The sequence below is a fragment of the Procambarus clarkii genome, chromosome 68, assembly GCF_040958095.1.
Source record: "Procambarus clarkii isolate CNS0578487 chromosome 68, FALCON_Pclarkii_2.0, whole genome shotgun sequence".
NCBI classification, from domain to species: domain Eukaryota; kingdom Metazoa; phylum Arthropoda; class Malacostraca; order Decapoda; family Cambaridae; genus Procambarus; species Procambarus clarkii.
In genome coordinates this window covers 12,478,861-12,506,566 of record NC_091217.1, presented here as the reverse complement: position 1 = coordinate 12,506,566, position 27,706 = coordinate 12,478,861, and the positions used below count along the sequence as shown (strand labels likewise).

Below are 27,706 nucleotides of genomic sequence, written 5' to 3'. Positions count from 1 at the left end.
ATATTTGTTGACTGAATACATTATCATATTATGAAGATAAAAATATATTTATTTTTCATATTTGGTAATTACTGTACTATTTAATTTTTTAATTAATTTCATTATGGAATTACTAAAAAAGAATATTCAGAGCTCCTGCTAAATTCTGAAAAAATATATTGTTTAAAATTTTCTTTGCTGTACTTAATTGATATATAAAATTTTCTGACTTAATTGCTTATGCAATTCTTTGTCTGTGAACTATTCCTATTCTGTAAGCAATATTTCTTGTTTAGAAAATATGGTTTATTTTATTTTGTGCATCTTTTCTAGGTACCCCGGGCCGTGAACAAGCTTTTGATAACCGTGCTGCCAATCTTGCACACTTCAGCAACCGAGCTGCAAAAACAGCCCTAATGGTTGCTGCTGGTAGCTCGGGTGGCAATAAAAAACTAACAGAAGCTCTTCTAGCCTCTGCTGGACAGGTAGGCTTTTACAAACTTAATATTTGTGGTATAAATTTTCTAGCTATACTTTTTTTTTTTAACAAAAATTGTCTGAACAAGTGTTCATCCTAAAATGCAGTTCATCTCTTTGAATATGTAAGCTGATCTGCAGACATTTTTGTACACATTATGATGTAAGCAATATTTTAGCTATTTGAGTTTTTTTTAGTGTGTTCCCTCCAGGGATCTATCGTGTATTGTACTCTTCCACTCTATGCTCCTCTTTCTCTGGATCACCCACTCTTTGATAGAATAGTGAACTCTGCTGAACTAGAGGGCAGTCGAGTGTGGATTGTGAAAAACGTCTTGCACTAGAGCAGGAGGTTATCTTGAGGTTATCCGTCTTGCACTAGAGCAGGAGGTTATCTTGAGATGTTTTCGGGGCTTTAGTGTCCCCGCGGTCCGGTCCTCGACCAGGCCTCCACCCCCAGGAAACAGCCCGTGACAGCTGACTAACACCCAGGTGAAAGTACCTATTTTTACTGCTAGGTAACAGGGGCATAGGGTGAAAGAAACTTTTGCCCATTGTTTCTCGCCGGCGCCTGGGATCGAACCCAGGACCACAGGATCACAAGTTCAGTGTGCTGTCTGCTCGGCCGACCGGCTCCCTGGAGTGGGCAACCCTTGGCACACTTGCCAAACTTGGCACGCAAATGACTTTTTACCCCTGGTATGCGAAACCCAAGGCTCTCCTTAAAAAGTAATTAAATATATAAAATACAACTTCTTCGCTGAGTTGTGTATTTTAATTTAATAGTTTGGCCTGAAATAAATATTTGAAGTCTTGGTCACTTACTCAAATCCAATCAGTTAGATAAGAAGTGATTTGACAAATACTTCAAAACTTTTAGAACTACAGTATTGCATATAATATTATACAAGAACCTCAATGATGAATTTCAAACAACTTGACATGGAGGAAAATTATTCTACATATGGGATCTTGCATGTGGGGCATAACAATCCACGTCACAACTACCAAATTGACAGCACTACCTTACAACAGATACTTGTAGATGAAAAAGACCTTAGAGTCAGAATCCATCATTCACTAAAAGTTGCAAAACAAGTGGGAGCAGCAGTAAAAGAAACAAACCAAACCCTGGGAATAATCAAGCGTACTTTTACCTTCAAGGAAAAGAAAGTAAAAGTTCAATTGTATAGGTCTCTGGTGCACCCCCACCTGGATTAATGCATCCAGGCATGGAGACCTCATCTTCAGAAAGACATAGCTGCTCTGGAGAAGGTGCAACACTGGGCAACAAAAATCATACCAGAGCTTAGTCATCTCTCGTATCAGGATGGGTTGAGGGCCACTGGTCTAACACTGCAGACCAGGCATGACAGGGCAGATCTCATAGAAACCTTCAAAATATTAAACAATTTGGAGGATATCAATCTGGACAGTTTCTTCAGAAGGTCAGATATAACACGAACAAAGAGTAATGGGGTTCAAGCTCAACAAACCACAACGTAGGACAGAAAACAGGAGCTGCTTTTTCACCCATAGGGTTGTAAACCCGTGGAACTGCCTTCCTGCCAAATCTGTAAATGCCGAAACTCTGCTGGGTTTTAAAATACAGATAGAAAAGATCAGCGAGCTACCACACTTTTGATCAAAAGATAAAAAATGGGGGACCTTTGATAAGCTGCTGGTTTCCCGTTTTCGTTGAGGCCACTAGTATTAGTGGCCCTTAAGTAAATTCATGTAATACATTATTGTTTGGATCAGAATTTTAACAACTTGCATTGATGAATGCAGCATTAAGAGAAATAGTTAGTCACAGGAAGTAATTAAGCATAATTAAAAAAATTATATGGTCCACTAAAATTTTTAGATATTTTTTAAAAATTCTGATGTCTCAAAAAAAATTCCTTTTTAAAATTTGGAACAGATCCTGGATGATATGAGGAGGATTTTGGAATTTTGGAAATACAGGACAAATGTATTTTTGGGCTGCAATTGCTCTTCCTCATTGTTCTTGTACAGATTTAGGTTAACATATGCCATGTGCACATCTCTTTGTAACCTAACTTACTTTCTGGGTCTGTCGTGCAATGTCTTTTCGTGCAGGTTTTTCATGTTTTGACTTTAATGATGGATATGGTAAGGTATCCATTCCTGGTTTATAGTTTGACTTGGATGTGTATATTTTTCCCAAGGTGCTTTATGATCCCCACACATCCTTCGGGTCTCCGGTTCATTTCTTGCTGGGGGTAAGGCCTTTTTTCACCCTCTTATGAAAAGTCCACCTAGACAAGCCAGTCCATCTGGACTAGCTCCAGGTGGTCACACATAAGAGGGTGAAATTGATCTTGAAATTGATCGGACATATTGATCTTGTCCGATCTTCACTTGTGCTGGTGCTTAGTGTGGTAGCTCAAAATTGGATGTGTTCTTATTTATTTGCAGTTATTTCCTGATGTCTGTAGGCTAAAGTTGAGACTTTATTTCTCGATACTTTTGATTTTCCGTCTGGAGCTAGTAATTGGGTGGGTTGTATTCTGCTTTTGGCCATTCTTTCAGATTTTTAGGGATCTTTTCAACACTTGGCTTCCTAGCCTCTGCTGTCTGAGGCACCCTAATGTCTTGCTGTATTGCAGTACTGTATATATAATGCACAGTACAATATACAGTTTCATATCATTCCAGAGGGTTTTAAGTCTTCAGAAGAAAAGGCAAGTGAAAATTGCCTGTATTTCCCAGCAATATTATGTTTTTTTATGCATATCAATTTACATTGCCGTTTAGTGTTATATGGCCAGATAATTAATGAAAAATTATAGTACAAATTCAAAGCAAACAAATACACAAATGGATTTGCTTAACTCTACACATTTTGGGACTGTAATATTTGCTTGCTCTACTGTATATTTTTTAGACAACGTGTTCATGGTATACAGTTAAACAATCACTGGCAAACATTTTGGTGCCAAAATGTGTGCGCTTATATCCATCTGTTAGTCTAAGATTTATTATATAAATTTTCCTTAGCTGTCAGGCAAAACAATCATCAAATGAGAACATAAGTTACAAGTTTATTGTTTGTATGACGGTGAGCATCACTACTTCGAATCCCCATGACATTTTCTCTTTTAATGGCTATTTTTTTCTTAGGTTGAAAGTCTAACGCCTCAGTTGGTGGCTGCTGGTCGCATTCGCATGACATACCCAACGAACAAAGCAGCAGATGAACATTTTGAGAATTTACGTCGACAGTATGCAGAGAGCATTCAAAAAGTGAGAGACTTAGCTGATGAGGCTACAGAGTCTGCAGCATTCATCAAGGCATCAGGTACACCAAATATATTAGTTTATGAATTATTGAAATGTAATGATTAAATTGAGAAACCAGTTAGGTATTGGGAATAATAAGGAACTTACAAAGGCATGGAAGAATAATATCATGATACACAAATATTGCTAGACAAAATCTGGTAATATAGCACCCTGTAATGTGGTGAATAGTTCCCCTTCCGACTCATTTTGCAAACGAGAATGACCTGGGTTCTAACCCCTGGGCATTGTAGGATGGTTGACAGTGTTCCTTGACTGTCAGCTCCTGTGTACCTGTGGAAGTTGGGTTTTCTCTAAAGTCTGCAATTGCATGCAACATCACCACTTTACAGTGGTTAACAGTGTTAACGAAAGCCAATCGGAGTCTAGCAACCACAAGAGCAAGCAGACAGGTCTGTGATGTACTTGATCGAATAAAGGTTCTCTGTGGGGCGGTCCTTATCGGCTGGCTTCACCAGGTCCCGATTCACATCGGTTTGAATAAAGGTTAAAATGGTTTGAGTGAGGTATATAAAGTGGTGGTTACTGTCTTGATTGTTCCTCCTAACCTGTGTTTAAGGCACTTCAGCCTTAGATCACCTATGATTGCACTGTGATGGTTTACACACTTTTCTACTGTATCTCAACTATACAAGTGACTAAGACACAAACATGATCACAGTGGTACACTTTCTCAGTCCTCTTGCTTCTGCAGGTACCTCGTGGTGTATCTTGCAATCACTTCACTCAGTTTGAAAAAAAAATTACACAGTGGGATTCCAGTTATTTACAAGATACTGACGACAAATAAGGATGCTGTAGTTAACTTGACAGCTCAAGAACAATGTTTCTATTTTTTGGCCAAGAAGCAAAAGAGCACAAGTCTTGTATGAATGGTGTTCTGGGCAAGAATACCTTTCTTGGTGCGGCAAGCATGTTCTAGTCAGTTCTAGTTTTTGTCTCTGGAGCAACTTAATTTAAATACAATGCTTGCTCCATCTCATTGACTAAACACATTGGCCCTCGTGGCATCATTATCTGCTAGCATCATGGCCTCTCAAAAGATATCAGACAAGCTAGGTTTTAGTTCAGTACTAAGGGAGATGGGCTTTGAGCACCCACCTCTGTGCACAGAGAGCACACAGCACACAAGGGTAGATTTCCTGACTTAGAGCACTTGCAGTTGCTCTGTAATGTGCCACTTAGTCAGCTGTGGCAAACTGAGACACATTGACTCTCACTCTACATTGACTACACTCTACAGACTCTCACTGTACCATCATAATTGGGGACCTGAATGTAAATTAATTAGTAGATCATGTACTTGAAAAAGCATGTCATTGAATAACCTACTTGATTACAGTATGTGGCCAAGGGCCTAACTCCCAACATAAGGAATAAATCTGAAAATGAAGGTTGAGGAACGGATGCCTGAAGGGTAAAATTTAGACATCACATCTTCATTATAAGATGCATGATAATGATAATGAATGTGGTACTGTGCATGTAATTTAATGTATGCAGAAGATTCAGTTTTTCTTGCAGCAATTTTATTTATATTGGTTTGTTGAAATTTTTATTGCTGTCCGAGAGGTAAAATGAATATAGACAGAAGTAAAAGTATTAATAGTTAATAGAAGGAAATTCAAACAATTGAATAATTTTTGAACAAACATCTTAGAAATTATGGTGTCCCAGAAGTGACCAATCATTTATATATTTGGGTCCAGGGTTGTAAAATGACCTTTTATAATGAAAGGCCCAGTTTGGATTAGTAAGATAGAAATGTGGCTAGAGGACTGCATGGAGTTGTAGTATTTGCTCCTACCACAATAAGTTAGGAGGATCTACCCTGCGGGTGTGGCATGATTACAACCAAAAATAACAAATAAGATTACTAAAAATGAATAATCTTGGATGCATTTGTGGGCGTTAAAAGGGTAGATTATGTAAAGAATGAAGATATCATGAAAAGACATGAAGTGGAAAAGTTAATACTTTTTTGTTTGAGGAGAGAATATTGAGATGCTTGCTCATATTGAAGGAAGGGATGTGAATAGTGAAGATAATAGTATATTCAGTGAATATGAAGGTAGAAAAAAAATGGTGCCAATATGATGCAGTTATGGGGGCAGTCTGTCCTCTTGAGCATTCACAACGTCACTAAAACGTACTAAATTGCCCAAACCTAACATAATTGAAGACCCACGTCAATCTTGATGGGACCACATCAGTTTTGTGAGTCACTTATGATTTTTACAACCCATTCTTCTGAATAGTACATTGGATTTTGATGTACATCATAATTTCTCCAAGTCTAAAAACTCGTGTACTAAAAACAGTAGCGGCTTGCAAAATTGATGTGATGTCCAGCTTTCTGTTCATGGATCCTCGGGTAGGTTAGGTTTGGGCAGTTTTGTGGAAAAGTTTGACAATGAGAGTGTTAAGGAGAACGGGCTGAATTTTTAGTACATCTGACTTTGACATTGGGTATTTTTGTCATTATATGATGAGTTGTGTGAGGACAGGTTGTATGGTGTGCATGTGAGAGAGAGAGTGGGAAGAGTGGCCTTGTGAGTGTTTTGCTTAATTGCCAAAATCTGTAGTAAAATAGCCCATTGTAAAGTGTGTATAGATAATTTTGGGAAGCACTGTATGTAACATTGTATGAAGCTGTTGGTTACTATTGTTACTATTGTACAATCCCTGTTGTGTAGTGGTTAAGATACTCGCCTGGCATTTCACGAGCACTTTGTCCTGGATTCGTATCCTGGCCGGGAAGGATTTACTGGGCGTCAATCCTTAACTGTAGCCTCTGTTTATCCAACAGTAAAATGGGTACCTGGTTGTTAAACAATTGGTGGGGTCATATTCTGGGGAACATAGGATTAAGGACTTGCCAGAAACGTTATGCATACTTGTGGCTGTACAAGAATGTAAGAACTCTTGTATATATAATACATAAATAAATAAATAAATATTATGGATTTTTGTTGGAGTTTGAGGATCCTGATCAGTGTGGGAGATATGATGTATGAATGAAGTGCTTCCAAGCTTTTATCCCAATATTGGTATCTTATTTTTCTCCAGGTTGTTGAGTCTTCATCCTATAAACATGAGAAATAGGATGAAAACTAGAAAACAACAAATGAGATGATAAGGATGAGCGATGTATTTTTTGTCTAATTTACTAACACATCACTCTAATTGTTGATTGTATGTAAGGTATAATAATAAATTTTTGATACACAGAGGACTTAATCAAGAAACATACTGCGGCTTGTGAGGCATCTATCCAGAATCATGAACCCCAGGCCATGGTAGACAACACAAGTGCAATTGCTCGCTTAGCGAATAGAGTGCTTATGGTGGCTAAACAGGAAGCTGATAACTCTGAAGATCCCAGCTTTGTAGCTAAAGTCAATGCTGCATCTGATCAAGTTCAAGCAGGTGAGCATAATTCTAAATCTAATGTGTTAAGTGTTTTGTGTGAACATGTTACAGTATATTTGTAGTTACACAGTAAAAGTAATGGTTGTGGTGCCCTATCTTTTGAAAGATATCTGATAGACGATATTTCCAGTGGTTTTGGCTCATACTACTGTATCTTGGATACCTTAAACTTTTACTACTGTTATCAAAGAAATACTTCTCTCTTCTATTGCATATTTCTTACTATGTTGCTATCACATGTAGGGTGATACCTTATGGTCTTGTTATTTAATGTATACAGCTTGCCACTCTTATGTTTTATCATTAAAGGAAAGTTCCTGTTTAAATTTTGCAGTAGCTTTGTTGTAGCCATTCCTATAACCAATTAAAACTTGAATCATTGGAAGGGAATAGTTGTTTCTGAACAACTATCATAAGCATAACTGCAAACATCTTAAAAGCACATGACTTGGTAACAATAAATGTCTTAGAAAGTTCAAATTGGTATCCCAGGAAACCTTCCACTAAAGCCAGTTTTTTGCAAACTTACAAATATCTTAAGAATGTATTATAGATTATGGTGATCATTTTGAAAATGTGTAGAAGTAAAATATAAATTTTATCTGAGAAAAGAATGAACTTGATTACAAAGCAACAGTTTAAAACTACTTCTACAAACTTTTACTGCTCAGACTAACTAAAAAACTAAAAACTTTTACTGCTCAGGAAAAAAGAGTGCATCATATAAATTGTTCACCTGTTGAATAAGAGTTTGTCAAGAAGCCAGTACAACATATTGGAAAAAACGTCTAATTGTGGTTGGACGTGATCGGGGCTTTTCACTCTCTCCAAGTGCCACCATTGCCACTCGATGACCACCAGGTTATTTCACGATGCTTTCATTGATCTTCCTTGGCCTGCCTAATGTTTAGTGGGGCCTTGTATATGAATGGCAATTTTTTATCACTACATGTAAACCTCATGCAAAGCAAAGTTAATGCGAATAATATAGGGTTACTTTCCAGAGGCCTTCAAAAGTCTACCTTTTCAGCTTTGCTCAAGAAGATGCATACATAAATATTGTTACTAAATACTCCAACCACTTTACAGCCACAAGTACAGTCCATAATAAAGCAAACAATGCACAATGCTTGAAGTGCAAGAATATAATCTAAAAGATGCATAAAATACAAAATGTTTGTATTAACAGGGGTCATGAGGTCAAAGGGAATGCCTGAGCATCATGCCAAGATGTCATCTTAGTTTTATACTAACTTTGAACTCCAATTTGTAGTTGGGTGAATACACTTGTATGTAATTAAAACTTTGGTGTTAAAATAAGTTATGCAGGTCTTAACTGAAATAATTTAACTCTTGCAATGAAAGGGCCGACTCCCTATTTTTTCTTTTTATTTCATGCCTGTTATGTAATCTTGTGAGTTGGCCACCTCTATCATGGATGAGTTTTTTTTTTAATTTTGGGCATAAAGTTTTACAGTATAGAGCCCCCCCCCCCCTCTTCAAAAAAAAATGATCATAATGATATTACAAGATTTTTCATAGTCAGTTTGACAGTGTTACATGGCACGCTTTTTCCTGATTCCAATCCCGATCCGCCCATGTTGGGCATCTACCCAACAACAGTTCCTTGGAAAAAACGAATGAAACTAGCACAAAGTTTCTAGCCTCAAACCTTGAATAGACACAGATATTTTAATTTAAATAGATTGGTATTCAATACATGATGATTTCCTTTTTTCTTACTTTTAAGCTGTAACACCAATGGTGCAAAATGCAAAGGATGTTGCAATGAACCCAGATGACCAGCGAGCCATCAGTCGGTGGCGCCAGTCCAATCAGGCTGTGAGTATGCTAATATTTATCAAAACAGTAGTTTACAGTACAGTTTTTTAATTCTGCATTTGCTTTTTCAGAAGTTATTCTTAATCTTAGTCAATTAAATTGTTTTCATAAAATATGGTCAAATTATATTTGGACAAAATGTAATTCTACTTGCAGATATATGCAGTATACATAGTGCACCTGTCTTAAACCTAGTGTGTGTATTTAACTATTCACTGAGCTAATAAGTTCATATGGCCAAGGCAATTTAATGTAAGAAAGCATTTTTATTATAATTTAAAACAAATTTAACAATATACTTCAACCCGTTCTCGCAAATTCGTAAAGTCAATATTGACTTATTAACTACGTGCATAGGTGATATACTAAACATAATAGATACCCTTAAAAAGATTCATAGAAAACACCGACCTTACCTAACCTTGTTAGTATCTTAAGATAAGCATCTTATTGCTTCGTAATTACAATTATTACTTAACCTATACCTATTATAGGTTAGGTAATAATTGTAATTACGAAGCAATAAGATGCTTATCTTAAGATACTAACAAGGTTAGGTAAGGTCGGTGTTTTCTATGAATCTTTTTAAGGGTATCTATTATGTTAAGTATGTCACCTATGCACATATTTAATAAGTCAATATTGACTTATTAAATTTGCGAGAACGGGTTGTATACTTGTTTGCTTTCTTTGTAGTTTGATGATAATACAGTGGAGGGTGTTCCTCTTATACATGAAGAAGTAGATCATTAGAAACTTATTATGCAGATGGCAGAGCTGTAGTAGTAGACCATTAGGCCTCAGTTGTCAGTTGCAGCACTATGGCAGAAATAAAAATACAGTATTTCCTTTTCTTCCATAGCTTTCCTCTTTTTTGGCTACACCTGCACAACAATAAACTTTAAATGAACATCTTTTTAAAATTATCATTTGAATTATTTTTTCATTATCTTAACTTTTGTTTTTCATTTAAATTCTTTGCCCATTTGAACTCATTAGCTGCAAGACGCAATAGTGGTAAAGTTAGGGCAATATGTAGTGTCTTTGCTCGATATGTGACCTAGATAAAAAGAGATAAACGGAGATGTGTGGAGATAAACGTTTCCAAGTTTTTAATGTGATTTACAACCAGGTCCTCTAACCTTTAAAACAGGTGGCTCGGCCTGGTAAATGCTGTCAAGTTTAAAATATAAACTTTTAAACCCTTACACTTTTAGTTAGGGGCCCGACACCGGGGCCTGGACGGTCCTCGGGTCAAACCCACTGTTCCTATAGTCTTCCATTTCTTCATTTCCACTAAGTGGCTCCCAGAACTGAAGGACAAGAGCTATGAGGAGAGGTTAGAGGCATTAAATATGCAAGAACTAGAAGATAGAAGAAAAAGAAGCGATATGATCACTATGTACAAAATTGTAACAGGAATTGATAAAATTGGATAGGGAAGAATTCCCAAGACCCGGAACTTCAAGAACAAGAGGTCATAGATTTAAACTAACGAAACAAAGCTGCCGGAGAAATATAAGAAAATTCACTTTTGTAAACAGGGTGGTAGACGGTTGGAACAAGTTAGGTGAGAAGGTGGTGGAGGCCAAAACCGTCAGTAATTTCAAAGCGTTATATGACAAAGAGTGCTGAGAAGACGGGACACCACAAGCATAGTTCTTATCCTGTAACTACACTTAGGTAATTACTCTGACCTCGTATCTGTTTGAATACAGACCATAAGTTACAATAACATGGCTGGAAATTAGACACCCAACTCACAAATCTGACTGTAAAGGAACTGATAATTTTTGGTCTGTACTGGACCATTATTAAGTTGGGTAACACTTGGTTATGGTCCAGGATGTACTGAAATATTGTCTATTTCCATGATTTTTGTTGCATAACCCTTAAACTGCTCAGCAAAGGAGCAGGGAAGAGAAAAATATTTGAATTATGTAAAAATTACTTAAAAATGTTAAACAAATATCCAATTTATTGGCTTCTGTGTCTTGAAACTTTCATCAAAATATTTTCAGAAATTGATTTTAGACAAATTTTTTAAAAAGGAGAATGTTTTGTTGATCAGGAGAACAGCTCCTATTAACTGGAACTGATGGATAATAAAGTAATAGAGAGATGCAAGCACCTGTCCAATGTACAAAGAAGAAGAATAGTAGTAAGAAGTGTCCACAAAGTAGATATGCAGCTGGTGCCTTTATAGCATTTCCAATAATAATAACATACTTACTCATTATTATTTGTTTTATGTGCTATTTTGTTATATATCATATAAATACATTGCCCAATGTTAATCTATTACTTTCACCAATGTCCACAAATTTTTTCTTTTTTAGTAGAGATTTTTTGTTTTCTCTTTTGTTTATTATCAGATTTTGTTGTAATCTTTACACCCTGTAGAGTGCATACCTGTCCTTAACCATGTTAAGATAGAATGTAATTGGTCAATAAGTAAATCAGCTACAACTGACAGAACTTGGGACTTTGAATTTGTTTATTTGGGGGGGGGGGTGATTTTTTCAGAGATTTCAAACTTTTCTTTGTCTCTTTAGGTTGTTTTGATGATCAGGGACCAGATTAGGGCTTTATCACTTATATAAAGTATATATAAAGTATATATATATATTCCCTAAATCATTATAATTTTCCCTATATATTACACATTTTTTCTGGGGGGAGCCCCGTCGGCTCCCCGGAGCTATCCCAGGCTGATATGCTAATGTCAGACTTTGGCATCAGTCATGTGTATGGAGTTCTTAGGCTTACCGGGGACCACGGCCAGAACCGGGCCCCCTCAGAGAGGCAAGGGGAGCAATGGCCTATAGAAGCCCCCGTGTAGTTGGAAGCATTCTATGTCTGCCATCGACCGGAACAGGCACCCAGAAAGGTAAGCGCCCCAAAACAAACCCCTATTCTGGTTAAAATTGCTACCTAAAACCGAACTAGTGGATAGAACTCCCCAACCGAAAACAAGCAAACTAGTGTGACGTACACACACTGTCGCGCCGCTGTCTGCGCAGCTCCCCCCGCGCCGGCTACCCACACCTCAGTTCTTGAGGCTGATGCTATAGGCGATGGTCGTGTGCTCTGGCTCCGGATGTCGCTACTGCACTGTGCTTTGTGTGTGGTGTTAGTTTTGTGGGTGCGAGAGCCAGGAGTTATCTTCAGTACTCGGGCTGCATGCGCCTAGGGCTGCCTTCCCTAGGTGCCCTGTAAGTACTGCCCTTGGGGCTTGGGGCCACCTTCCACAGGCCCCTCGGGGTCTGCCTCTGCTGGTCCGTTTTACCTTTCGGTTTTTCGGCCGCCTGTTGGGCTCTTGGGTGTTCTGTTCTCCCTTGTTACCGGCAGGTAAGAGGCAGTTTGCACTGGTAGGGGCGCAGGGTGCTGCTCAGCTTGTATTTCCCGACATCGCGGCCGGCTCTGTTCCTTGGGGTTCGCTGTCCTCTTGCGGGGTTTTGTTTTTCTTTTTGTTTTTGCCTGGTGGGGGGTTCTGTCATTTTATTCAGTTTGTTTTTGCCCTTCCACTGTTCTCCTCGGTGGCGCCCCCTGCTAGGTCCCCGTGAGTGTACACGTCCCTGGGGTTCAGCTTTAGAAGTTTGCTTGGTAGTTTTGGGCGCCGGTTTGCAGCACCCTGCCTGGGACTACCTGAGCGCGAGTCCTCTTAAAGTAAACGCTCAGGACCCTGGGAATCCCCTAGGGGGCGCGTGGGTCCGATGGATGTGACCCCGGAGTCCCCACTCGCTGTGTGCGAGTTTGAGGGTTGCTCGGTCCCCTTGTCTCAGGGTGACCCTCATTGTTTTTGCCTCTGCCACGCTGCCTGTTGGGTCGGTGATACTTTCGACCCTGAGTCCTGTGAGTGTTGCTGCTTGCTTGTGACTCAATTTACCCAATCCTCTGATGATTCTATTCGGGTACAGGCGGCACGTGCGTTGCAGTCTAGGTTTCGTCTGTTGCAACGCGCTCGGTTGGTTGCTTCCCCGGATGCCCCGGGGCTGCCCCGCTTTGCTTTTCGAGACCCGGACTTGGGGGTGGGGGTCGCTTCGATCCTGGTTCAGTCCGCACCTCCTCGTCCTTCCCATTCTGTTCGTTCTGGTCTCCCGCCCCTGCTTCTGGCCCCGAAGCGTCTGAGGGTTTCGGGGTCGGAGCAGGGGTTACTTGATCTCGAGACTCGGGCAGCTTCGGGGGTTGCCCCTTCCGGGGGGGCGGCAGAGGCATTCGAGTCTTGTCTCCCGGCCGAAGCTTCAGGGTCTGACCAGTGGGCCCCCCTTCCTCCAGCTTTTCCGGCTGCTCCGTCCTTGTCTTGTGGGGTCGGGGCTTGGGGAGAGGACTCGGCCTCGGGTCCTGTGGTGACGGACCTCGAGGCTGGGGAGGGGCTGACTTGGGGGCCTTGGGCCCCGCTGGACCCCGCCTGGGTTTTTCTTCCCACTGAGCGGGGCTTATTGTTACAAGGAGTGGGGTTTTCTTTCCCCCCCTCTGCGTACGAGTTGGATTTGGTGTCGGCCCCTCCCCGAGTTCGGTTCCGTGTTCCCCCGGGTACGTCGGTTCCGTCCTTCCGGAGGTTTTCGGCTTATCGCATCCAACCTGGTGTGGTGCGAGCGGCCTTTGCAGCTTACCTCCTGCGTGACCCGGATTATGCCTCGGAAATGGATCCGTCCACGTTCAGGTTTGGGACTTCGTTCCCTTTCTGGCTCCGTTACGAGGTTCCGGAGTCGTCCTGGCTAGCAGACTGCCCCTTGTTTGGTCTGGATTCCTGGCATTCCTTCTGTCGTTCCCGCACGCTGGAGTGGCGGGAAGCTTCCACGGTGCTTCAGGTTTTCCTGGGGGGTGAACTTGAGTACCTGAATGAGTGCTTGTTTGCCCCTGCCCTTCCCTGCGATGTGGGCGTTATTCAGCTCCATGTGCAGGTTCCCTCCCTTTCGGCGGCGCTCGTGGCGGAGGACTTGCGCGCTCGGGGCCTTTTGTGTTCGGCCTTGCGGTTCTTTTCCCTCCTGGAGCTGTCTTCGGATTGGCTCGTGGAGGATGTGGGGACGCTTGGGTCCGTCCCGGGGTCCGGCACCTTGTCCTCGGCTGCGCGTTCGTCGGCTGCCATTGTTGAAGCTGTTCACGGCGATTTTGCGGGATGCGGTTTCCCTGTTCTATGCTTCCCGTCTCGCGTGTCGGCAGGCGGTGCTGGGTTCCTCCGTGGAATCTGCTTGGGCTCTGGCTCTTAGGCGTTCTTCACCTTTTTGTCCTCTCCTGTTTGGGGAGTCGGCCGTGGCGCAGTTTATTCAGGCTGCGTCGGCGGCTTGTCGTCCGATGTCGGACTTGTTGGTTTTTCGGGGGTCCCGGGGTGGGTCTTCCCGGAAAGGTCGTGCCAGGGCTCGGGGTTCCTCTCGTCGTGGTAGGCCTCTGGTGTCAGGTTTGGGGTTGGCTCCTCCTGCGGACCCTCCCTCGTCTGGTCGGCGCGGTGTTCGCGCTGTGCGGGGTTCTGGGTCTCGTAAGGGTCGCCGGCCCTTTCGCGGTTTGCCCCCTTGACGGGGCGATGGGGGGGGCGGCTTGCGCTGTTCGCCCGCGCCTGGTCCCACGATTCGTGGGCCTTTCGGGTCGTGTCTCGCGGCCTGCGGTGGCGTTGGGTGGCCCCTCCCCCCTTTGGGGGGTCGGGGCTGGCAGGGCAGGCTTCTTCCCCTGCGCTCTGTCGAGTCGTCTCGGAGTGGGTACGCTTGGGGGTCGTCGAAACGACGTCGTCGAAACGACGTCGTCCCTCAGATGGGTTTCCCGTCTGTTTCCGGTTCCGAAACGGGACTGCGCGGACCTGCGGTTCATTCTGGACTTGTCCCGTCTGAACCCCTGGGTTCATTGCCCCTCCTTTCGGATGACTACGCTGTCTCAGGTTCGGCTCCTCTTGGAGCCGGGAGCTTGGATGATGTCCCTGGACCTCCAGGACGCTTATTGGCATGTCCCGATTCATCCGCGGTTCAGGGACTGGCTCGGTTTTGTAGTGGGGCGTCTGAGTTACCGCTTTCGTTGTCTCCCGTTTGGGTTCAACCTGGCACCTCGCGTGTTCACACGCCTTACACGGGTTGTGGTGGCTCGTTTGCGTCTCCTAGGTGTTCGGGTGTTGGCCTACCTCGACGACTGGCTGGTTTGGGCTCCCAGCCAGTCAGCTTGCTTGCTAGCCAGGGATTTGGTTCTTTCCCAGCTCGCCGGGTTCGGGTTCTTGGTGAACTGGAGGAAGTCCCATCTGGTTCCCTCTCAGGTTCGGACTTGGCTGGGTCTCGTGTGGGACTCTCGAACCGCCTCCTTGTCTCTCCCTCCGGAGTCTCTCCTGCGACTGCGGTCCCGCCTTCGTCTGTTTCTGGAGGGCCCTCGGGTCACCCGGCGGTTGCTCGAGGGGCTGTGCGGGAGCCTGAACTTCGTGATGGTGGTCTACCCGCCGGGTCGGGTTTGGCTTCAACGGCTGTTCTGGTTCCTTCGGGGTTCCCCGTTCCGCCTCTCTCGCGATCGCAGAGTTCGACCCCCGGGGGACTTGCGTCGGTTGCTGCGTCACCGGCTTCCTCTTCGGGTTTTTCGGGGTTCAGTGCCTTGGCGCCTACCCGAGCCCTCGCTCGATGTGTACACGGATGCGTCGTCTCTCGGCTGGGGTTTTGTGACCAGTGCTCACCAGGCCGGCCAGGGGCGTTGGGATCCGTCCTTCCGTCGAGCTCACAGTACGGTGCGGGAGTTCGCTGGCAAGTGTGGTTTGCTCTGGGGAGGATTCGGGTGGCCCTGCGGATCGACGATTCGGCTCCATTCGGACTGCTCTCCGGTGGTTCATTGCCTGAACCGCGGGGGTTCGATGCGGTCCTTGTCTCTTTGGGGTTGGTCGCTTCGGGTGACTCGTCTGCTGAGTTCTCGGGGTTTGGCTCTCCTGGCGGTTCACGTACGGGGCGTGTCCAACGTCTTGGCCGACGCCCTGTCTCGCTTCGTTCCCCTCTCCACGGAGTGGACGGTCGACGACGAGTCCTTCCGTTGGCTTTGCCAGACGTTCGGGCGCCCCGAAGTGGACCTCTTCGCGTCGGCGTGGTCGCGGCGTCTTCCCGTTTATGCGGCGCCCTTCCCCGATTGCGAGGCCGTCGGGGTCGATGCCTTTCGGCTAGAATGGTCGAGGTGGGGGTTCCTGTACCTCTTTCCCTCGGTTCGGCTGTTGCTCCAGGTCCTGACTCGCTTAGAGACTTACCGGGGGAGAGTTGTCCTTCTGGCCCCTTGGTGGCCGGCCCAGCCTTGGTTTCAGGCGCTGGTTGCTCGGTGTCCGAACCCGAGGGTTTTCCCGCGGCTCCGCCTCTTTCAGCAGATCGGGCCGGTACGTCACGTAGCTGGTTCGATCTTCTCCTCGAGTCTTCGCGTATGGTTTTTTTGACTCGAGTCTATCATCATCTCTATGGTGTTCAGGTGGCCTCCTTGTTGGTGTCCCACCTGAGGGCTTCTTCTCGGCGGCAGTATGAAGTTTCCTGGCGGTCCTTCCGTTTCTTTTTGCGTCTTCGTCGTGTTAGCTCCTTGTCTGTTCGGGTGGTCTTGTCCTTCCTCTCGTGGTTGTTTCAGGACCGTCATCTTATGCCTAACACTGTCGCTTCGTATCGTGCGGCGCTGGCGGAGCCGCTTCAGCTTGCTTTCGGTATCGATGTTACAGTCTGCGCCGTTTCGCAAGCTGTCTCGTGCATTGTTTCACCTCCGGCCTGCTCATGCGTCGCCTGAGCCGTCCTGGTCTTTGGACAGAGTGCTCGCTTTCCTTTCATCTCCTCGTTTCGTTGTGGCCCCTTCGGTCCAGGATTGTTTTTCCAAGGCACTTTTCTTGTTGGCTTTGGCCTCTGGGGGTCGGGTAGGGGAGCTTCATGCTCTCCTCCAGGCGCAGGGGTTTCTGCTCTTTTGGTCAGTGGTGATAGTTTTGTTCGTTTGCAGCCGTCTCCTTCTTTTCTGGCGAAGAATGAGACTGCTGCGTTCCGGAGGGGTCCATGGGTGGTTGATGCTTGGTTGGTCAGGCCGGGGGTGCATCATGTTTTGTGTCCGGTTGCGGCGCTTCGCCGTTATTTGCGCGCCACAGCTTCTGTGTCCTGGGGACGCGCTGTGGGTTGATCCGGTTTCCCTTCTTCCCTGTTCGCGGGTTCGGGTCTCTCAGGTCGTCCGCAGGGTTATTAGGTCCAGCCAGCCTGCGGTCTATCCCCGTGCCCATGACGTTCGTAAGTTCGCGGCTCTTGCTGCCGTCTTTGGGAATATGTCTTGGTCTGATATTCGGGCGCGGGGATTTTGGCGGTCGAACAGGGTCCTGGCTGCTCGTTACCTTGTGAATGTCCCTGGGCCTCGTCGGGCCTGTGTTGCTTTGGGTCGGCGGTTGCAGCCAGTTGTCTCGGCTTCGAGTTGAGGGGTGAGCGACTGACCGCCTCCCGGGTAAGTCCCTCTTTTTCTGTCTGTGGGTAGTTCGCTCCGGGGAGCCGACGGGGCTCCCCCCAGAAAACCAGCGTTGAATGTAATGAAACGCCATTTTCTGGGTGAGTCCCGGAGGCTCCCCGGCATCCCTCCCTCCCTCCGGTCGGCGGTTTTTCGCGTTTTTGACATCCAGCCTCAAGAACTGAGGTGTGGGTAGCCGGCGTGGGGGGTCTGGGGCTCCCCCTTCCCCCTCCCGGGGAGGGGGGAGCTGCGCAGACAGCGGCGCGGCAGTGTGTGACGTCACACTAGTTTGCTTGTTTTCGGTTGGGGAGTTCTATCCACTAGTTCGGTTTTAGGTAGCAATTTTAACCAGAATAGGGGTTTGTTTTGGGGCGCTTACCATTCTGGGTGCCTGTTCCGGTCGATGGCAGACATAGAATGCTTCCAACTACACGGGGGCTTCTATAGGCCATTGCTCCCCTTGCCTCTCTGAGGGGGCCCGGTTCTGGCCGTGGTCCCCGGTAGGCCTAAGAACTCCATACACATGACTGATGCCAAAGTCTGACATTAGCATATCAGCCTGGGATAGCTCCGGGGAGCCTCCGGGACTCACCCAGAAAATGGCGTTTCATTACATTCAACGCTGGTTTTTTGGGGGGAGGGGGTATTTTTTCTTGACTTCATTTCAACACATATTCACCTACAACATTCAAGTACGAATGCTGAACAATATTTAATAAAACATACAAGTAAATTGATGAATTAGAACTGCCTTATTCATTGTTGATAACTTCAACTTCAGTTATCTCTAAAACTAGAGTTTCATCTTTGAGTCGTCATCAAAAATCCTGTTTCTGACCGATTCTCACCATTTTTACATATACTGGGTACAGCTGTCTGTTCTACAGTCCTATTTGATTGTTTTTCATAAACCTTAAATGTAGGGAGTTATAAATTTTTTGGTCAAAATTTGGAGCATATTTCAAATGCCATATTGACGATTTTTTTTTTTTACAGTAAACTATACTGAATCCTATAATAATAACAAATAAAAATGAAGATCATATGCTCCTCTGAGAGCATAATAACACCAAATGAACAATTTATGATATTATTTTTGATGCTCATTTGAAAATTGAAATGTTCAATATTTTTTATATAATTATTTTTCATTTTCTTGTTTTTCAAGTTATGTTGGTGATTATTTAGACAAAGTTGGAGCATGTGCCAAGTAGATTATGTGCAAAAAATTTGAAAGCATTTGATCAAGGTGCAAAATTTCATTTTCCGGCCCCTTAGGTATTGTGGATGTAAAGTGAAGCCTGCTGGCTATCCAGTCCTAATACTGGTGATCTGACTACCACTGGGTGGAAATTAGTTGCCTCAGTAGTTCAGAGCAATAAAGGACATTTGTGTAGCTCTTTATTACTTGAAACTGATAATGAAACGCGTGTCTTTTCGTTTTGGTATCATAATGAGGGATTTCTCTTGGTGGGGGGATTAAGAAAACTGTGAACAACTCCCCCATTGTCTTCTCTTTTCAAGTATATTACAAGACTGCTTACAAAGTTGCTTGTAACAGTTACAGTAGTCAATACAAGCACTGTGTCTTAAACGTTCTGGGTGGACCCTGGCTGTTGGCTTGAGCAGCAACTTTGGGGCAACTCAAAAAGGACAGTTTCAAATTCTCTATACCATAATGTTTTCATAAATTTTATATAAATTTAAATACAATTCAGATGTCTACTAATGTGGCAGTGTTTTGGTGCATTACATTGGTCAGAAAAGTTAAAAAATTAAATTTACAGATTCTGCAGCCAGGTGCATGTATTGAACATGTTCGTCAAAGTCATCAACCTGTTGTATCAGTGAGTTCTTTATTAAACAAGTGGAAATTCTTGCTTAACTATTATCATTTGACTCTATTACATGGCACACCATTCATAGGCTATCTTCACCTTGCTTTTTAAGTAGTAAAATGTATCACTCAATGCCATTTTATTTGCACCATTCTCTCTGTGCCATCTCCATGCAGTTACTCTGTGATGATGATGCTACTAGCCTCAGATCAGGACCTGGTGCACTCATATCAGGTCAGCATTCGGCACTGGAATAGCAGGGAAGTTTTCAAATTGTACAGACCAGATTATACTGGTGCCACGGACACAGTATTTAATACAAAAGCCTTTCCATTCCCATTTTGGCATCACAAGGCCCATCAACCAATATCTTGGCTAACTACTGTTTGACTCATTAGGTCACTATCCTAAATCACCATCAGGTGACTGTACTGGAAAAAAATCTCTAATTCAGTCTCAAAGCATTCTATCCCGACTAATTTTCGCTGCAAATTGTATGGACAGGCAGTGAGCAGTTTGTTCAGTTAAGTAGCTTGTGTTATCCCTAGGGGACTTTATTTTGATTGTGCAGGGAATTTATACTACATTATATGAATGGCTCTGGAGTGTGTAGGCGTAGCCTTGGACTATAACCAATTGGCGATCAAAATTATCTTTTCTGTGCCTGGCCAGTTCATGATTTTCAGCATGGACCACATTTATAGCTCCTTGGTACTTTGTTCCAGGACACAGGCATTTATGTTTGTCATGTGTTATTAATTCCTGCAGTTGTTTTTGTTCCAGTTTAGCAGTGTTCCAGCAGTTGTTTTTCTCTTAATACTGCCACTATACTTGCAACTACTTGATTTGTTGATGATTTTTTTACATGTTTTTGCTGAGCATAGCACAAGATAGGTCTCCTTTTCACCAATGTGTGGGCATTTGGTTCATTTTATTTATGCCTGGATATCAGGTCAGTTTATTTTGCCATACAGCATTCTGTTCTTGTTAATTTAGAATTGGCCCTAGATTTTCCTTATCACCCTTGTCCTGTTTAGACTCAGCTGGGTTAGGGTTAGCCTTGAGCTCTTGCTTTTCTACTAGATTATACAGTGATCCAGCATTGTTTATGGCCTTTTCTTTATATCAGTATTTTACTCAGTAGAGTAGCATTATGGCATGACTCGGGTCCCTTGTCTTTGACAGGTTGTACAATTTTATTCTTTCTGATCAACCAGTTAATGGTTTCAGAAGTGATGAATCTTTGCCGAAGTTTCCCTCTACATTCATAGATCCTTGGAACTTTGGGCATTAGTGTCCTGTATGCATTGTACTACTGTCATGTGTGTATGTGCTGTGACTGTGTACTTAATCACTTCAGAATCTGTCCATTGTCACAACCCCCAGGTCAAGAGTTGGCATTTTTTTTTTGGGGGGGGGGAGGGGGGGTTCTAGAGTATTTGTTTTCTTATTGCATTTCTTAGTTAATGTAGCATAATGGGGTTTATGCACCATTTCTTATCCTAGCTTTTTCAGAGCTCAGTCAAAGAGACTTCACACTTCTTTCCTGCAGACCTGATATGCTCTTGTCAGCTGTCAGTTTTGATTCTATTGAACTGTTTTGCTTTTCAACTCTCCAGTTCAAACCTCTCTCTTTCCAGTCAGATGTTGAATGAATTGAGCATCTTTTCAACTGTTGATCTGGGTATTTTGACTGGTGCCTGTTCCTCTTGTCTCTGTGAAACAGGAAAAAGATATTTTCTTGTTATATTCCAGTTTGGAATATAATCTCTGGGGTATCCCCAATTAGTAGTTTTTTACCTTAGAGAAGGGAGAATTTTGTTTTCACATTTGTGAGGTGTCAAACGTGCTGGCTGACAGCCTTCCACATATTATTCCATCTGAATGTAGTGCATGCAGGCTGAGGTCTCCAGTCATTGGCTATGCAGCATGTTTAGTGCTGCTCCGTTAGTTTTGCTTTCATCCATATATGGAACGACTAACTCCCTATTTGTGGGACTTATCCATGTTTGCAGTTCTATTAAAATGTATGTGCTGCCTATTGACTGTATCTACTAAGAAATGATTTCCGTTTTCCCAGTCCAATTGCTCTTGGCACTTCGGAAGCAGAGGAGCTTTGTTGGTGGTGTTATTTTGCTAGTTTTCATATGGATAGTTTTGATCCTGGTTCTCAGAGCGCTCTTCATGTCACACTCCGGTTTTTCTACCTTTGCCTTGCACAGTATACTGGCACTCAGTTTTATTTGATCTTATCTAAGCTTTACCAATCTTAGAGTGTGGATTTTTGGAGGCAGCTCTTTTATCTTTTATTGGGAGTAAGTATCAAATATTATTTATGCATCTTGTCCTATGGCTTTATGTGCCCTTATGTCATTCCTCATACGACATGTGGTGGCTCTACACTGTCAGTTGGTCTTTTTCTCTGGCCGCATCCTTCGGTTGTTCTCCATACTGAAAGCATTGTTTTTGGTTATGTCCTATGTTGACAACTGTGTTTAGCCATGTTGGAATATCCACAAATAGGTTTGCCTCTCACTACCACAAAGTTCCCTGGTACACTGTCAGGTTGTAGCCTTCTCCATGCTTTCATATAAATAACCATTTTCTCTGGTGGGTTGATTTTTGTGGATGCCCATGCTGTTACTTCAGCCTTTTCCTCACTTGCGTCTTCTGCTTGCACCACTCTGCCACCCAAGTGATCCTTGCCTTTATTTTGTTGTAGTTATGGTGACTTCTGACAACACTTGCCTGTTGAAGCGATCGAGTGGGATAGCTTAAAAAGGAGACTTTGAGTGCAAAGTAAAAGCACACACTAAGTGTATTAAACTTAAGCCTGTTCCTACCCTTCTTTTCCCTGTATCCACGGTTTTCTTTTTTTTAAGGCTGGGGTTGGGGTTTTTATTCCAGTACTGTATTGTACTACCACCTGATAAGGGTAGTGATCTAATTGTCAATTCAGTAGTTAGCCATGGTAGTCTGTGATGCCATGTTGTATCTAAGGGTTGTGTGTCTTATGTATATATATAGTTTTTCTGCATTATGGGCTGGACTGAATATTTTCTAGTCTTTTCTTGGAGCCAGTATAACTCAGCAGGGAGAGTTTGAACAGATCCTTGTTGTACCAGTGCTGAATGTCAACCTGCCCTGACTGTGCCAGATCCTAACACAGATCAGTAAGTTCTTGCCTTAGGGGTGTGTACCGCCCTGAAAAACTGCTTTTCACATGCACTCAAACTGATTTTTCACCTAGTCTGTTGTTATCACTTTGAAAAATATCTGGGAATTATGGGTTTATTTTATCATTGTGCGACCTCCATATTGTAATGAAGATTGAAATTGACTTTGAGATAGGAATAAAGGGACTACTGGATGATGCATTTGTTATATATAAACTCTGATCTTGTGCTTTGCTTTACTCTTAGTACAATGCAATTTAAGTAGCTTGCAATCATCACCCTTTAAATTATATTACATGTGAAACTTTTATGAATTAGTGAAAATCAAGATGAACAGACTTTCTATGAATTACTTATGGTTGCTGTTAACAAGACAATAAACATTACAAATAAATGATGTATAGTACATCAGTCTTATGTCTCATTACATAACAATTTGCAAGATATTTACTACTAAATAAATATCACTGTCAATATAATTGGTTTAGATTACCCAAAAAAAGCTCATACCAAATGGAAACACTGTAATCTTTTGCCATCATTCCAATTCTCAATATTTACAGCATAGGGTTATAAGTGTACTTGACAGCTATACACGTGTGAAGGTGTACACATTGTAGTGAGTGTAGGCACCGCACTGGTGTGTTCTCAGTTACCACACTCGTGAAATACCAACTGTAGGCTACTGTTGCATTAAAGTCAAGACTAAACATTTGTCTATTATAATAGACATTGTAAAGAACTGTATTAGAGAAAGTGAATTTCCAATTATAATGATAATAGTAGTTAAAAACATTATGGGGACTCAGTTCTTTACCACTCTTGTTGAAAGTAAACTGGCTTGAGTGAAATCAAGAAATATTTTACCTTGTATAGCATGCCTTCTATATTACTGTATTGAAATAAACAAAGCAGTGTAATAGAATTGTTCATTTACCACATCACTAAAAAATCCCTAAATTACCTAAGATAGCTAAGGAATGATACCAGTATTTCTTACGCTTAAGCAGTTAAATTAATTATTTTTTCAGAATGCTGTATTGCTAAGTTTTGTACTTTTTGACACAAAAATAATAAAATGAACTCTTCAAAAACAGCAATATAGTATTATCCTTAATATAAATATTGATTACATTTTTTTAACTTGGAAATGGTAAATGCCAACAGCAAAAGTAGTAGATTATCAGGGATCTAGGCACTCATCTGTCTCTTTTAAAATTATGCATAACATCAGCAGACAAATGTTAAAGCTTTACAACACTAGCATCAATGTCTGTCTTCAGTAACCACAGAGAAAGAAGTTTTATTCCGACATGTTAGCTGCCAAAGGATGCTGAAGTGAACCATAATCATATTGTGTTCTTTTATATGGGCAATAAGCATAGACGACTGATAGGTTTTGAAGGACAGTAGTCTTCAGAGGTGAGATTTTCGATACATTCTTTTAATGCACATCTTTGAGTGTAGATAGGATGAAAGTGCATTTTTGTTTGTTTGCAAACAGGATTTAGGATTTAAGTTCAATTATTCCAGGGTCATGGGATAGAGTCTGCCATTGATTCGGTGACAAGAACAAACTAATGCTTGTCGGTGAATGCTGAACACATGAAGAATACATTGTGATCTTAGACAATGCTCTTGTGACTGTACCAGCTGAATATTTTACAACTCCATTAATGCAAGAATATGGAGTTATATGCAATAGTTCTTGTAATAATGTTTGCCCAGAATAAGCTGCAGTTTTTTGTCTGAGAACATATATAAAAAAAAACGTTTTTTTTAAATAAAGACCATGCTGAATTAGTTGTTGTAATACAGCCTTAAAAGTTGTTCAGAGTTCTGTTTAACATGGTAGGACATTGCAATGCTAATGAAATCATAATCATTTTCAGTTATTGTACTGTATATCTACAACAGATACTGTATGATGCACACGTCACTTTTGCTATAAAAAAAATTGTAGTTCCCAACTTTGATTATCTGAGTTTTATTTCTCAGCTTCTGTCTGCTGTGGGTGAAGTGCGAAGAGCAGTGATGGTGTATCCTGAAGAAGAACCTATTGTTCCACCACCTCCAGATATGTCCTCTCTCTCACTTAATGGTAAGACAACTTTAAATTCTGTTTATTGTAATATTTATAGTTACAATGAAGGTTTTGAAATTAAGGTTTTTCTTAATAGAGATAAATTGAAGCAAAACCTTATTTTTAATATATTCCCAAGGAAAAGAAATAAGATGAAATTTACCTGTTTCAGGAATAATAAAATATTTGTATTATATAGCTGTTATACAGTATATTATTTTCCTATTAGGAAAAGTACTGTACTTAATAAATATATTTAGCTTTTAGAATAATGACAGTATTGACAATTAAAATTAAATAATAACTTTTAAAATAATCATTTTATAAACGTATTAAACTATGGATTATTAACATTTATTAAGTGCAACATTAATATTGTATTAGTTAAATGTAATAATTATATAATTTACTTCTTATTAATTGTAAACCCAACTTTCCAAGCACACTGTTATTTTATGGATACAACAGGTAAGCTGGCTTTGATTTTTTATATTGTGGATTGAGAATTGAAGTAAGGTACAGTAAGGATTTTTTAACTGGTAATGGGTGATCATCATTTATATGTATATTTTAAAATTATGGATACTTTCTTTTTTTGTTTTATATAGTATGTATTTTTAGGACCTTTCTTCATTAACAAACAGAGCATTAGGTATATTGACTAATGGCTGTTAAGGATTCTTTGAGGTGAGGTTTGTGTGTAGTGCCTACTGGCACGATTAGGCTTGCTGAGAATTTGTGACTTTACCTTCAACAGCAGCTCCTCCACGGCCTCCAGCACCTCCACAAATCGACCTTGATGATGACATATTTAAGGTGGACTTTATGAAAATCTTTGGGGAACCGGAGATTGCTGCTGAGTCCCCACACAGTATCAGGGCATCCACTTACCAGAGAGAGGTAGAGTTGGTAGATGTGACCCCTGGATTGGCTGGCTCATTTTGGTCATGGATTAAATTTGAGAAAAGCATCAGTTTTTTAGCTCTTGAATTCTGGAAATCTGCTCCCTATAAATAACATTCATAAATGTTATTGTCTAGTGATACATTATATAATATTTCTAGATCTTTGGGGCTAAGCTTTTGATTAATAATCTTTGGGTAGGTAGGATGTTCCTCATCTTGGTATCCTTTTGGAACATGGAAAAAACCAGATTATGGAAATCCTTTTTACCAAGTTACTTATCAAGGAAAATAGTTATAAAAATAAAAGATAAATGTTAGTTTCTATAAACATTTAAAATTGGAATAACATATCATGCATAATGCTGATTATAGATACTGTAAAGGAAACTCATTTTATTTTCTAGACCATTATCTTCAATCAAAGAGCCAATAGCCATATTTAGCTGCGCATGGAATGTGCTCTGAATTTGTTGCTCCAAATTTGAAGGGGTCTGGATTAGAGTAATTTATCTTTTTAATTTTGTAAATTTACTTGCCAATTGGCTAGTTAAAACATTCTCTTAAACTAACTCTTGCGATATTGAAAGTACTTACAGTACTGTACAATAGTGTACTGTTCTGTACCATTTAATACACTAGTCCCTAGTGTTAAAATGATAGATGCATACCATCATCATCAGTCTTGACCCCTTCATGGGACTTCCGTCATCTTACCCTTATTCCCTGTGTGTTATTTTGCTCTAATTGTCTGATCCATTTAATGATTGAGCCAAAGTGTGTTTTATAACCCTGCAATTGATGTAATAGGCTTCGTAAGTAACGTAAATTCTTTTGCAGTATAATTGCTTGTTAAATGGTACGTGCAATATGAGATTAATGCCTTTTTTAGATAATACTATGTTTCATTAATGTCAAATATTCAGTCTAACAAGATACTTCACACAGGAAAGCATTTTGCTAAATTACTTTTTGTGTATTAATGTTTTTTAATAAGTTCGATGTTTTGCTATTAGTATTGTTTACTAATTACACTTATTTGTTTTTATATATAATACTTTTAAGTATTGTGTTAATGGTTGAAACCAAAGGGTGTTTTTGGCGTGACTTACAGCAGTGATGTTGAGAAAATAATTAATATAAGTTATTAGATATACATTGGCTAATTAATTGCCCCTTAACCCCCAACATGTAGTCAGTCATTTGCTGATCTCCTGGGCAAATGTGGTAATTGTCATTTGCTAAATTTTGTTAGGATAGCTCAGTATTTATACTAATGATGTAAATCTGGTTATAATACATTTATGACATAGTGACCTTGTCACACAGCTTCCTCATGTAGGTCATAAAATCCAGAAAAGTAGTACAGGTACTGTAGGTTTTTTCCCCTTAGGCAGGTGATAATATTAGACGGTGGCGTGATGTTAAGGGTCAAACCTTTCACTGTCAGAGCTGCATGCCTTTGGCAAATGGAGAATTGGATTGTTGTACATTAATTCAGCAAAATCATTTGCTGAACCTAAAAATATTCCTAATCTTGTAATATTAGACAAAAGTCATCTGACCTTCAAAACTGCCATGTGAACCCAACTGTTGTCCAAAGCTATAGCACCACCATCCTAGCAAGAATGCTTCCTACAAACTTCATAACTCTCACCTCATTCAAGTTTTTTTTTACATAATTATGTTATATTTTGTACATGTTGTGTGCAAGATAGTATGTACAGTGAATCATCCAAAGTCTGGATTATGTAATTCTGGACTCGATCTGAATTCTTGAATAATCTGCATTTCAAAAACTTTCCTTACTTTTTGGCTGTCATAAAATGTTCTAGATTATTGTGTCAAACTCAAAGTGAAAATAAACCATACAATTTTTGTTAACTCTGCTTAATGGGTTTCTCACAGCATAAAATAATTATCTGAATATTACGCACATCTACAAAAATGCATTCTGAACAATATTAAAGAAGTCCTCTATTCAGCAAGTCAAAATTAACCCTATCCATCACTATCAGGCAGACACACAACCAGAAACAATATATGGAATAATAGTGTGCAGAATGCAAGACAAATATCTCTGCCCCCAAGGAACAGTTTCAGGAGTTTGTTGCTTCTACACAAGTAGTCAGAATCCTAGTAAATAAATTTGACATTGTGAATGTACAATGCAACCTCGATTCGGTGGACCAACCCTGATTCATTGGAGGGAGGGATTCGTTGCAACTAGAGATGGTATCAGGAGGC

General features: G+C 41.4%; 1 protein-coding gene across 19 annotated transcripts in view; it reads left to right on the top strand.

Moving 5' to 3' along the window:
* The window catches only part of Vinc (vinculin), a 228,296-nt gene that overhangs the window by 139,862 nt on the left and 60,728 nt on the right, over positions 1 to 27,706 (top strand). For 13 of the 19 annotated variants that reach the window (XM_069310861.1, XM_069310859.1, XM_069310857.1 and 10 more), the window contains 6 exons: positions 313 to 464; positions 3,604 to 3,781; positions 7,015 to 7,212; positions 8,966 to 9,057; positions 19,248 to 19,307; positions 24,473 to 24,575. In XM_069310861.1, the coding sequence (XP_069166962.1) occupies positions 313 to 464; positions 3,604 to 3,781; positions 7,015 to 7,212; positions 8,966 to 9,057; positions 19,248 to 19,307; positions 24,473 to 24,575 (783 nt within the window). The remainder of the gene's footprint in view (positions 1 to 312; positions 465 to 3,603; positions 3,782 to 7,014; positions 7,213 to 8,965; positions 9,058 to 19,247; positions 19,308 to 24,472; positions 24,576 to 27,706) is intronic. The other 6 variants (XM_069310862.1, XM_069310860.1, XM_069310858.1 and 3 more) reach the window with 1 other exon arrangement.